Source organism: Urtica dioica, chromosome 10 (assembly GCF_054948205.1).
Source record: "Urtica dioica subsp. dioica isolate 48M chromosome 10, U.dioica_male_clone48M_v1_H2, whole genome shotgun sequence".
Lineage (NCBI taxonomy): Eukaryota > Viridiplantae > Streptophyta > Magnoliopsida > Rosales > Urticaceae > Urtica > Urtica dioica.
In genome coordinates this window covers 5,751,942-5,763,340 of record NC_142765.1, presented here as the reverse complement: position 1 = coordinate 5,763,340, position 11,399 = coordinate 5,751,942, and the positions used below count along the sequence as shown (strand labels likewise).

Here is an 11,399-nt window from a genome sequence, read left to right as displayed (position 1 = left end):
AATGCTGTTACAAGTTGTACTAATATCAGTTAGAACAAAGATACAATAGAAAAGGTAAATACTCGAGGTTCGACTTGTAGCATCGACTCCGAATCTCACTTTGCCTCTCCTAGATTTGCTGATAATTTGTGTGTGTGAAAAATCAAAACGCATATTAATTGAAAATCCAATAAAAAATTATTTCACTATGAAAACTAATATAGTTATATTAGGTGTATATTTTTTTATAACTTCCACGTATAAAAATTTGGCAATTTAATTGAAAATCCTGAAACGCTTATTATTTTGCAATCTTAAAGTGTTAAGGGATCTATTTCGTATGATTTTCTTTATTAAATTGTTTTTAATACAACTTATTATTTATATTTATTTAAACATTTACATTTGAAGTATAGGTTTATATTTGTTATTATATTTCTTACATGTAACAAATTACAAAATTATAGCTAAGTCACATGAGATTTATCATTTGTATTTTAGTCAATGTTTGGTTAATAATTTTAGAAATTAGTCATTTTGATCACGTTACAACTTGGAAGTGATAATAACAGTGAAAATTATTCAATTTGGTGACGTGGAAATTTTGTTGATAATAACTTGATATGGGTGATCATTCGGGGAGCTACTCGGAATGAGGATTGAGACTTTTTCGGGGTGTATGGACCTTCTTATGCGAGAGATCATCAAGCCTTTTGGAATTCTCTTCTCCACATGATCTCTAATGTTGGGAGGCCGTGGTTCTTGATTGGAGATCTCAACCAGATTGGCTCCAAAGAGGATAAGGTTGGGGTGCCCCGGCTTCTCGAAGGAAATGCGGTATTCTCAGGAATTTCTTCAACAAGTCCGGGGGGGGGGGGGGGGGGGGGGTGGGTTTGGGCGGCCAAGGTGGTCATTTCACGTGGTGCAACAGGAGGAAGGCGGATGCTCGGGTTAGGGAAAGACTTGACCGAGCGATTGCTAGTCCGGAGTGGCTTCTCAAATTTCATGCGGCGGGAGTCAAGGTACTTCCTATTGTGGGCTCCGATCACGCTCCCATCATTATGGATTGTTCTTTTTCCTTGCCGTCGCACCTACTGGGGGCGGTAAGGTTTTTTCATAACCCTTTTCCCCTTAAAAAAAGTGTAAAAAAGATACGGATCCATAAGATATTTATAAGAATTTAAAAAATTACTCGTTATAATAACAGTGAAAATTAGTCAATTTGGTGACGTGGAAATTTGGTTGATAATAAGAAGAATAAATGTAAAACCAAAATATTTTGTTTAAGTATAATAATAGAGATTTGTAACAATTAGGCCAATTTAAACATGTGATTTTGGATCTAGCCTACGTTTTGAAAATTTTTAGGGATATAGTCAAATGGCTTATGTGGCAATAATTAATGTCTGATTTGCCCTTATTTATTAACAAATTATCATTTCTCTCTCCTATTTTTTCTTTTTTTTTTTTCATCAAAACTTCAAAAATTCGTATATTTCTCATACGAACTCGAAATTGAGTGATTTCATATTCTACAAAATCGTGGCGTCGAGATCTTTAAAAATAGACTCATTGTATATTTTTTCATTATGTTTAATGCATCATATTTACGTTTCCATTTATTTTTTGATAATTTTAAAAAAATTCAGTTATTTCCATATTTAATGTAGTAATGTGATTTTTCTATATCTATGGTATTAAGCATGATTTTTCATCAAACACAATGGATCTATTTTTGAAGATCTCGGGGTCACGAATCCGTAGGATTTGGAATCACTCAATTTTGAGTTCATATGAGATAGATATGGTTTTTTGAAGTTTTTATGTAAAAAAAGTGTATGAAAAAAGTAAGAGAGATAAAATGACGAATTTGTTAATAAATAAAGTCAAATCAGACCTTAATTATTGCCACATAAATCTGTTGGCTATTTCCCTAAAAGTTGTGAAACGTAGGCTAAAAACAAATTTCGTAGTTCCATTTTGGCTATTTTGCTACACTGCCCAATAATAATATATCGTGTACATATACATATTAATTAAGTATTAATCAACCTTTGATTTATGGAAAATTAGTATGAAATGGTCAATTCAAACTAATTGTTTAGCAAAATAGCCATAGTTTCATTAGTTTGGTAAAATAGCCCCAGCCCTAACCTAGCACAGCTCTCGGTCCTCAGCCCCGTCCCCGATCTGAGGAGCCACAGCCTCGACGAGATCGACAACTCCGACCTCCGCCAGTGCATTGTCGTCATCTGCCGGAGTCACCACACTAGCATTGTCAATCTCCTCGGTGCCTCCGTCTCCGACTTTCTCGCTGGAGTCAGCCTCGCCGATTGCCTCCGAAACCCTAGAAACCCTAACTTCACAGTCCTCGACACCTGGATCTAGCGGATCCAGATGGCCGCCGACCTCGCGCACGGGATCGAGCGGAACCGAAGCTCCGACGGAGGAGGTCTCGCGTCAGGCGGCGATGGCGGATTTCAGAGCTAGGTTCGGGATCACGGAGGTGAAATCCGCGGTGGAGGAGTTGGACATGATCGGAGAGAAGGTCAGGGCTCTGCAAGCATCGGTGCAGGCTCGCTCGAACGTGTGGCCTGAGAAGACGATCGCCGGCTCCGCCATTAACGTGTCGGTGTTCATGCTGTTCGCGAATTGGATTTTCAGATTGTCATTAATTTTAATCATGTCTTTATTAATTTTAATCATGTCTTCATTAATTTTAATCTTGCCTTCATTAATTTTAGTCCTGTTTTCATTGGCCATTTTGCATGTACTTGACAAACTTGGGCTATTTTGAAAATCTTTAAATTTTATTTGGCCATTTAACAGTTGGACCCTTGATTTATCGACGGTAAGACTAAAATAAAATCATTCAACAATTCTAGAGATTTGGATAGATGTAATGTACCGCTTTTTATGGCAATTGATTTTGTTTTGTTACCAAATTACTTTAATAAGTATTAAATCATATGTAACTGTGGCCCACAATTACAATACGTGGGGTATGAATGAGATGCTTTTCAAAAAAAAAAAAAAGATGAATAGAAAGATCACTTCTAGTTCTAAATTCTAATAGCATTTTCTAAATTTAATGCCTCAAATATTTAAGTTTTTTTTACTCCATAACCATTTTTCTATTATATCGTAAACAAACGACAAGTGTATATGTCGTTCATGATCTTCGTCTACAGGGATCGAATTAAAAAAATAAAAATAAAATAACGCCAAAACGGAATGAACAGAGAGAGAATCGTATGTACAACAATGGAGATTGAAAAGCCAGGCATATCGAACCCTAATCAACAATCCGATATCACGAACCAGACGAAGAACGACCAGAAGGGAACGAAGAAGAGCGCGTCCAGTTTCGCGTTCTGCGAGGTCTGCAAGCTCAATCACGACCACGGTCAGCGTCACAAGTACTTCCCGAGCCACAAGAAGTCACTGTCGATCGTCTTCTCCAAATTAAAGGCCAAGCTCTCAGATATACGATTCTTCCTGAAAAACCCTAGCACTCTCCGTCCTGAACACGCCTCTCGCAACCGTCTATGGTGCCTCTTCTGCGACCGTGACGTCGACGAGATCGGAAGCTCATTAGCCTGGTATGATTTGCTTCTCTCTGAGAGATTCTAGTTACAAACACAAAAGATCATCGCATGTTTGGATTTCAATAAGTTAGAACACCGTGCAATTTTAATTGGTACTTTTGTGCTTTGCAACGAGGTTACAGTGAAAATATCCTCACTCACCTCGCGAGCATTGATCATCTGAAGAATTTGAAGCATTTTTTATGGAAACACGGCGGAGATTCAGGCTTGGTTGACAAATTTAGGATAACAGACGATGAGTTTTCAAAGGTACTGATCTCTCTCAAATTTCATTGATATTGGTCCAAGAACAGAGATTTTTCTTTTCTCATATGTTATTGACTTGTCATTGCAGTGGAAGAAAAAGTGCAATTCGATAAAGAAAGAAGAGGCTCGATCTAGTAAAGCGTGTGAAGGACTGGTTGTTGGACCTTCAAATGATATCCACAGTGAATTTGGCCATGTTAATTCTAATAGCTGCTTATATAATAATAATAGTAGTAATGCTTTCCCTGTTGATTCAACGGTTTCAAATTGTGTCATGCCTTTACAATACAATACGACTGAGTATCAGAAATCTAGTTCGAAACATGTTGAGGTTGCGAATCATGGGTTGCATTTAGAAAATGCCCGCTCTTCTTTCCCGTCAAAGACGAATTTTGGCACAAGTTCAATAAATTTCAAGGGTTCCACAGGTACCATTATTTACTTATACTATAAACTCGTCTGTGTTTGGTTTTGTCCATTATAACGTGCAAAAGGTGTTACTTAAAATACTAGTATCGGCATTGATGTCTTTAGGTGGCGGATTGACAGCAAATAGACCCTAACTTTAAAATATGTGTGTTTTAGTCCTTTTAGATATCTTTATATAGTAAATTATTCATTACTCTCTTAATTTTTAATTAATCTATTTCAGACTAATTATTTCATTTTTGTAACAATTTTTAAAATTATTACTCTTATTTTTTTACCAGTAAGAATTTATTTTTTGTTTTCTAAATCTTAATTTACATATTTATGGCCCTTTTAATTAAAATAAAAACTTGGTCCCCATCGAGTTCAGTTGCCGGCTCCGCCCCTGGTGGTAGATATTATGTAGATTGTACTTTGTTTGACGCTCGTAGATTCATCACTTAACTTGAGACCCTTTCGTTTTAGGTCTTCGGAATCAGAATCTCGCTCAAAATTTGGCACTGGGATCGGCCGGAGGAAACGTGCATACTGGAGCTCTGCCTCCTTGGCTTCAATCGCACGAAGTCGATCAACTAAATAAGGGAACACAGGCAGTCTTGGATAGCTTTGTTTCCGGGCCAAGTCATCCAGGGAAGTCAAAGAAATTGAATCCAAAAAGGGTTGGAGCTGCTTGGGCAGAGTGGAGAAAGATCGAGATGGAGCTGGAAAAGAGAGGAGAGCTCGTGAAGAGTGAGTTTGATGCGAATTGGCTTCCCGATTTCGGGCGAGTTTGGCAATCCGGTACCCGGAAAGAGTCGAGGAAAGAATTCGTATCTGGTAAAAATAGTTTACCAGAGGTTAAAACCCGGTCTCCTGAGCCAGTTAGAATACAGGCTTATGTCAGCAAACGAAGTTTAGCAAAGGTTGAAACTCCGGTTTTGGAGTCGGATAATACACAGCTTTGCGTTGGGGAACAAATTTCACCCAAGGTTGAAACTTTGCCTCCAGAGCCGGTCAAATTACATCCTTACGTTAGCAAACGAATGGTAAAATTCAATTTTCAAGTAGGTATTGGATTTAAGTTTGTTCGCTGTTGCTCTTTGCTTGTATTCTATGTCCTCGCAAAGTTATCTTTTACAGCAGTTAAAACACAAAAATTGCTTAACTTGATTTAATTGGTTTTCTGCTAGTTCATTTACTTAACTGAATTCATGTTCTTGTTGCAGCTAAGAGATGCGAGTAAATGAGAGCTACTACACTAAAAAGTCTTACTACATCACCTCCAAAAAGCTTGGAATCGAAACATGAGCCAGAATAGAATGGAAGAGGAAGATAAGTTTATAAGGTGTACAGTTAGAAGTATCTGTGGTGGGTCTAACTTTACCGCTCTTAGTAAACATCAGCAACTCGTTAGAAAGTTGGATAGCGAGGACGGTATATTGTTTTAGGTGCTAATTAAATACCTGTACTATCTCTTTTGAAGAACATTCGTACAGTGTCATTTTGACCATTTTCTGTTTACTCAATTCTATTTAGAACTTGATATATGGCATGATTATTACCAGGCTTTATCAGCATAAGAGATGATCATATCCCAGGCTTTAATTTGTACTTGAACCACTTCAAAACCAAAACTATTGTGCTCTATTTGAAAATGGAGCTCAGGGTTCGGCTCTTCTGCACTGCTTTGGTCGTTTTTCATGGTCACTCTGGAATTTTTAAACATCAACACAGATAGTCTTTCCCCGCTCGAATTCATGCCTACAAAAGCGGAAGGAACGTAGAATCTTGAAAAAGACCATAAGTGTAAGTTTTTATTTTCTTTAGCTTAAGCTGCTACTAGACAATTTTCATATTCACTCTTTTTAGACATAGGCCTTTATTTGGGCTTCTAACAGCAGTACCATTATGTTAGGATCCGAGTAATATAGGATTTATAATAATTAGTATGATAATTAGGGGTCGGAGTATCATATAGTTATAAGTCGTCTACAAATAAGTACTTTTGTGGTAGGAGAAAGACGTGCTAATTGTAAAGGAGTGAACCTCTCGAAAGTTCGGCAACTATTTTTATATCTGTCTATCCTGTTTTCTATTAATAAAAGCGAGTGATGATCACAATACATTACCGTACTGAGTAACTTTAGACTATCACAACCGATTTCGAAGGAAACAACTTTGTAGAATTCATCCGACCCCTGATCCTAAAACTCCAGAGCTTCCCTTTGGCTGAAACGAGGTTCTCATCGCGCAGAAACTCCCACGAGAACCATCTCTCGATCGTCCGGTCCACATCGTGCACCACAACCTCCGTGAAACCCTGGTCCCTCCTCGACACCGCCATCGAAGCCACAGTGTATATCACTCCCATCCTCCCCGGAGCCTCCATGGAATCGCCACTCGGCCCGTCGATCACCACCACGTCCCACTCGAGCTCATACACTTCTCGGGGCAAGCCTCTCAGTGCCAATCTGCATTTCTCCGAGAAGTTAGCACAGGCCCGGTTGTTCCTCGCGTGCCTCAGAAGCTCGTAGGCCTCTTTCGCCGGTATGTCGTACTTTACCTTGTGGATTCTCGTTGTTTCGGAATTTTTAAGGGTCGCGTTTGGTATCTTGTTGGGATTGTCCTCTAAGAATACGGTGTTGCCTTTATGATTGATGGAAGATAGGGACAAGTATTCGGGTTCTAGCCCGAAAACCAAGAGATTGCAAGGAGCTCTTTGAGCGATCAGGTTTTGTAGGAGTTGGAATTCCTTCTCTGTGACCGCGGTCAGGTTCGGATAGACTCCTAGTAGGTTTGAGTTTGAAGGGGCTTGAGTTTCTTGCAAAGCAAGTAATGGAGGCAAAGAAGAAGAAGAATATGTCGTGACTGTGATTAGAAGAAGTCTGAGAATCGAAATGGTTGAAAGGACTAAGAGAAAGAATAGGATGAGTCTTTTCATGGTGAAGTTCATGTTTTTTGTTTTGGGGTTGTGTTTGTTGAGTGGAATAGAGGATAGAATCCGTGGCGTTATGATGATCGAGCGACAATACGGAACTTCTGGTGGCATTTTTCTTTCAAAGTCTCTGTTCTGGTTCCAGAAACCAGAACAGACAATGTCCTTTGTAAACAAGTACTGATCTTTTTTGTTTTAATGATTTTTACGTTAGTTATGGTGGAGATGGGTTCTACTTGGTGGATACACTTGAGTGGGAAATAAGGAAATGATTTTGCTTTTGTTTCAAGTTTTTTTTTTTTCTTTTCTTTTTTTCCTCGCCCTTTTGATTCACCTAACTACCCACTGTTGTTGGCATGTTCTATTTAGAAATATTTAAGTCATGAGATTTGGTTATTCTCAGATCATATCCATCATGATTCTTATTTTCCTCATAAGTTTCTGGGCTCGATTTAGTTTTTCCACAGAGCGAATTCATATGCGTGACGCTATTCACATATACTTAGCTTAATGTACGCCAACCCCATTTTTATTAAATGGTAAACAGACATACTAATGAATTTTAACAAAATTCTCATGTCTAGCTAACTCCTCCCACTAATTTTTCATACTCAAGTGACAAGAATATTTTTGGTATCGCTTTCGAAGTTTATTATCACGATTCAAGTTTAATGCATAAACATGTTCATTCTTCATCATTTTTAGCATAACTACATACTTGTAAGTAACATCATGGTCTAAAAAAACTGTGTCACACAGAATTACATGTTTTTAAAAATGAATTGTGATTTCCCTCAAAAAAAAAAAAAAAGGAATTGTGATCATAAATCATCTCTTTAACATAGTGCAATACTCATGTTGGCACTCATTAGATCCGCCCACAACTTGTCAATACGTTACAATTTTTTTTTACACTCGAGCTGATTTGACTAAGCCTAACCAATGACCACACACATCATAGTAATTAAGAAATAAAAATACATAGAGAAACCATGGTTGAAATTTTCAAGATAGTAACGTTTTAGTTTCAAAGGGGAACAAGGAGTCTTGTACTTATCTCTGATGTTCTATTTATCAGTTTAGTTAGATTAACTCTCTCAACTAATTAATAAACGAATAACTTTCACTTGACCCTCTCCCCAGTTCTTCTCTGTATACATAGTCGGAGAGGGTATACCACTAAATCGGAAGTTCGGTACGGTAGTCGCTAAAAGTCTAATTCTTCTAGTAACGACTTTCAAAGTTCAATCTCTCAAAATACAACGCTTTATTCATAAGTCTAAAAAAAGGAAAATAAAGGGCTTATTTTCTGTGGATGACAGTTTCTTCGTTTTTGTCTAAGAATAAAGATCCAAACTTTAGTTTAAATTAAAAAAAAAAAAATGAAGAGAAGATTTGAAGTGTCACAGCCAATTGCAATCTTATTTTTTTTTTCCAACTGAAATAGTGCAAACATAATTTGTGGCTTTGATGATGCTTTACGAGAACACCCTTGAATTAGTCTTTTTTTTTTTTTTTTTTTTTTTTATTTAAGATGGAGGCCTCATCTCATCAATCAAAAGTGCTCGAGAGGAAAATCATATGGGAAAGCAACATAATTATAACAAGAAGACACAACAAGCAGTTTATCACTATCAAGAAATCTAAAACATGACAATAAGTTTCTATTACATACTAACCAAAAGTTCCTTCTCTCACAACCACAATAAAAAATAAAAATAAAAAAGCAAGCAAACCAGTCTCTCTCAGTACTTGATTCTTCCATCGCCTTCGGTGATGATATCCTTAAACGCGCCTCCGCTCGGAATCATCGGCAAGACATGTTCCTGATGAGGAACAATCACGTCAAGAAGGTACGGCCCGGGAGTCTCCAACATGACTTTAATCGCTCCTCTTAGCTCGTCCCGGCTAATCACTCTCTTCGCCGGAACCCCAAACCCCTCAGCGATCTTCACGAAATCCGGGTATATCTCGTCCTCCCTGGCCGGGTCCCCGAGGTAAGTGTGGGCCCGGTTCGCCTTGTAGAACCGGTCCTCCCACTGGACCACCATCCCGAGATGCTGATTGTTGAGAAGCAACACTTTGACCGGAAGATTCTCGACCCGAGCCGTGGCGAGCTCTTGAACGTTCATCACGAAGCTCCCGTCTCCGTCGATGTCGATCACAGTCCGGCCCGGGTTCGCCACCGCGGCCCCGATCGCCGCCGGAAGCCCAAATCCCATCGCTCCGAGCCCGGCTGAGGTCAGCCATTGCCTCGGCCGCCGGTACTTGTAGTATTGAGCCGCCCACATTTGGTGTTGACCAACTCCGGTCGAAACGAAAGCCGACCCGTCGGTCAACTCGTCCAAAGTCCGGATCGCGAGCTGTGGCGGGATCAGCGAGTCGTCCTCGAACGTGTTGTAGCTCAATGGAAACTTCATCTTCTGCTCGTCGAGCTCGGACCGCCAAGCCGAGAAATCGAGCTTGGTCTTCTTCGATCCGAGGATTTTGTTGAGTCCGGTTAGGGCGGGTTTCAGGTCGCCGCAGATCGACACGTGTGGCTGCTTGTTCTTCCCGATCTCAGCCGAGTCGATGTCGATGTGGACGATCTTCGCCCGGCTCGCGAAAGCCTCGAGCTTTCCCGTGACCCTATCGTCGAAACGAACACCGAAAGCCAGCAACAAATCCGATTTATCCACCGAGTAGTTCGCGTAGACCGTCCCGTGCATCCCCAGCATATGAAGAGAATGTTCCCCGTTCATCGGGTAAGCTCCGAGCCCCATCAAAGTACTCGCAACAGGGATTCCGGTGAGCTCGACGAATCGCCTCAGCTCTTCGCTCGAGTCCAAACACCCTCCACCAGCGTAAAGCACCGGCCTTTTCGCCTCGGAGACGAGCCTCACAATCTGCTCGAGAAGCTTCGGGTCGGGATTCTTCGGGACCCGCGAAAGGTACCCCGGAAGCTTCATCTTCCTTCCCCAATCGGGCACAACAAGCTGCTGCTGAATATCCTTGGGAACGTCGATCAAAACCGGCCCGGGGCGACCGGAATTCGCTAAAAAGAAAGCTTCTTTGACGACCCTAGGAATGTCTTCAACGTCAAGGACTAGGTAATTGTGCTTGGTGATGGAACGGGTTACCTCGACGATGGGGGTTTCTTGGAAGGCGTCGGTGCCGATCATGCGGCGGGGGACTTGGCCGGTGATGGCCACGATGGGGACGGAGTCGAGGAGAGCGTCGGCGAGGCCGGAGACCAGGTTGGTGGCGCCGGGGCCGGAGGTGGCGATGCAGACGCCGGGGCGGCCGGAGGAGCGCGCGTAGCCCTCGGCGGCGAAGACCCCGCCTTGTTCGTGGCGGGGAAGGACGTTGCGGATCGAGGACGAGCGGGTCAGGGCTTGGTGGATCTCCATCGACGCGCCGCCGGGGTAGGCGAACACGTCGGTGACGCCCTCGCGCTCCAGGGCCTCCACGAGGACGTCGGCGCCCTTGCGCGGCTCGTCGGCGGCGAATCGGGAGACGAAGGTCGTCGGTGACGTTGTTGTTTCGGTGGAGACGAAGGAGGCGGCGGCGCGTGGGGGGACGGCGGAGCAGGAGATGGGGAGTGGGAGGGGCTTGGCGGCGCGTGGGGCTTGGCGGAGGAGAGAGGGGGTTTTGAGGGGGAAGGCGAATCTGGCGGCGGCGGAGGAGGAGGGTTTCGGAAGGATTGTGGAGGAGGAGGACGGTGAAGGTATTGTGGCCGCCATTGTTGACATCAAAGGATAGCTCAGAGAGAGGGAGAGAGAGTGGCTAAAGTCGAATTTGTGGCCACGGAGTTACGCTAAAGTATTAGGCTTTTTTTTCCTTTTTTTTTTTTTTTTTTTTGCCCTTTTGTTTCGCCTTTGTTTGAGTGACTGTTGAAGAACTTCGGGGCTACTCGATTTTATAGAAATTTTTTATTAAGAAAAAGAAATAGGAATAGAAATAGGATTATATTTATAGGATACAAAGATAGCTATTTGAACCAAGGATTTAAAAACCGGGGGAACCGGACGGGAACCGGTCCGGTTCCCCTTTTTTGGAGCTCCCCGGCACCGGAACCACCAAAACCGGAACTTTCCGGTGGTTCCGGGAAAACCGTCGCGACCCAGACCATTTTTGCCAGCTTTCCGACCGGATCCCGCCGTCCCGCCCATTTCCCGACGCGACGAAGGCCAAATCTTCCCAGATCCCGTCGGTAACCCCTTTCCCGGTCCACTTCCCGGCCA

At 41.9% G+C, this 11,399-nt stretch overlaps 3 protein-coding genes across 6 annotated transcripts; 1 reads left to right on the top strand and 2 right to left on the bottom strand.

Annotated features, from left to right (window-relative positions):
- Positions 1-3,143: 3,143 nt before the first annotated feature.
- LOC149383256 (coiled coil protein) lies at positions 3,144-7,465 on the top strand. Of its 4 annotated transcripts, XM_089628992.1 has the most exons (8): positions 3,144-3,581; positions 3,710-3,836; positions 3,922-4,261; positions 4,728-5,309; positions 5,468-5,689; positions 5,807-6,047; positions 6,458-6,788; positions 6,906-7,465. In XM_089628992.1, the coding sequence occupies exons 1-5, from the start codon at positions 3,214-3,216 to the stop codon at positions 5,482-5,484; spliced, it is 1,434 nt and encodes a 477-aa protein (XP_089485118.1). In that variant the 5' UTR covers positions 3,144-3,213; the 3' UTR covers positions 5,485-5,689; positions 5,807-6,047; positions 6,458-6,788; positions 6,906-7,465. The 4 variants fall into 4 exon arrangements, with proteins under 4 accessions (XP_089485118.1, XP_089485117.1, XP_089485116.1 ...); XM_089628991.1 differs by having other exon boundaries at positions 5,468-6,047; positions 6,910-7,465; XM_089628990.1 differs by having other exon boundaries at positions 5,468-6,047.
- On the bottom strand, positions 6,232-7,359 carry LOC149383257 (glucuronoxylan 4-O-methyltransferase-like protein (DUF579)). Its single transcript, XM_089628994.1, has one exon. The coding sequence runs from the start codon at positions 7,288-7,290 to the stop codon at positions 6,385-6,387; it is 906 nt and encodes a 301-aa protein (XP_089485120.1). The 5' UTR covers positions 7,291-7,359; the 3' UTR covers positions 6,232-6,384.
- A 1,309-nt stretch (positions 7,466-8,774) lies between the features above and the next one.
- Positions 8,775-11,051, bottom strand: CSR1 (chlorsulfuron/imidazolinone resistant 1). Its single transcript, XM_089628665.1, has one exon. The coding sequence runs from the start codon at positions 10,905-10,907 to the stop codon at positions 8,922-8,924; it is 1,986 nt and encodes a 661-aa protein (XP_089484791.1). The 5' UTR covers positions 10,908-11,051; the 3' UTR covers positions 8,775-8,921.
- Positions 11,052-11,399: the final 348 nt, after the last annotated feature.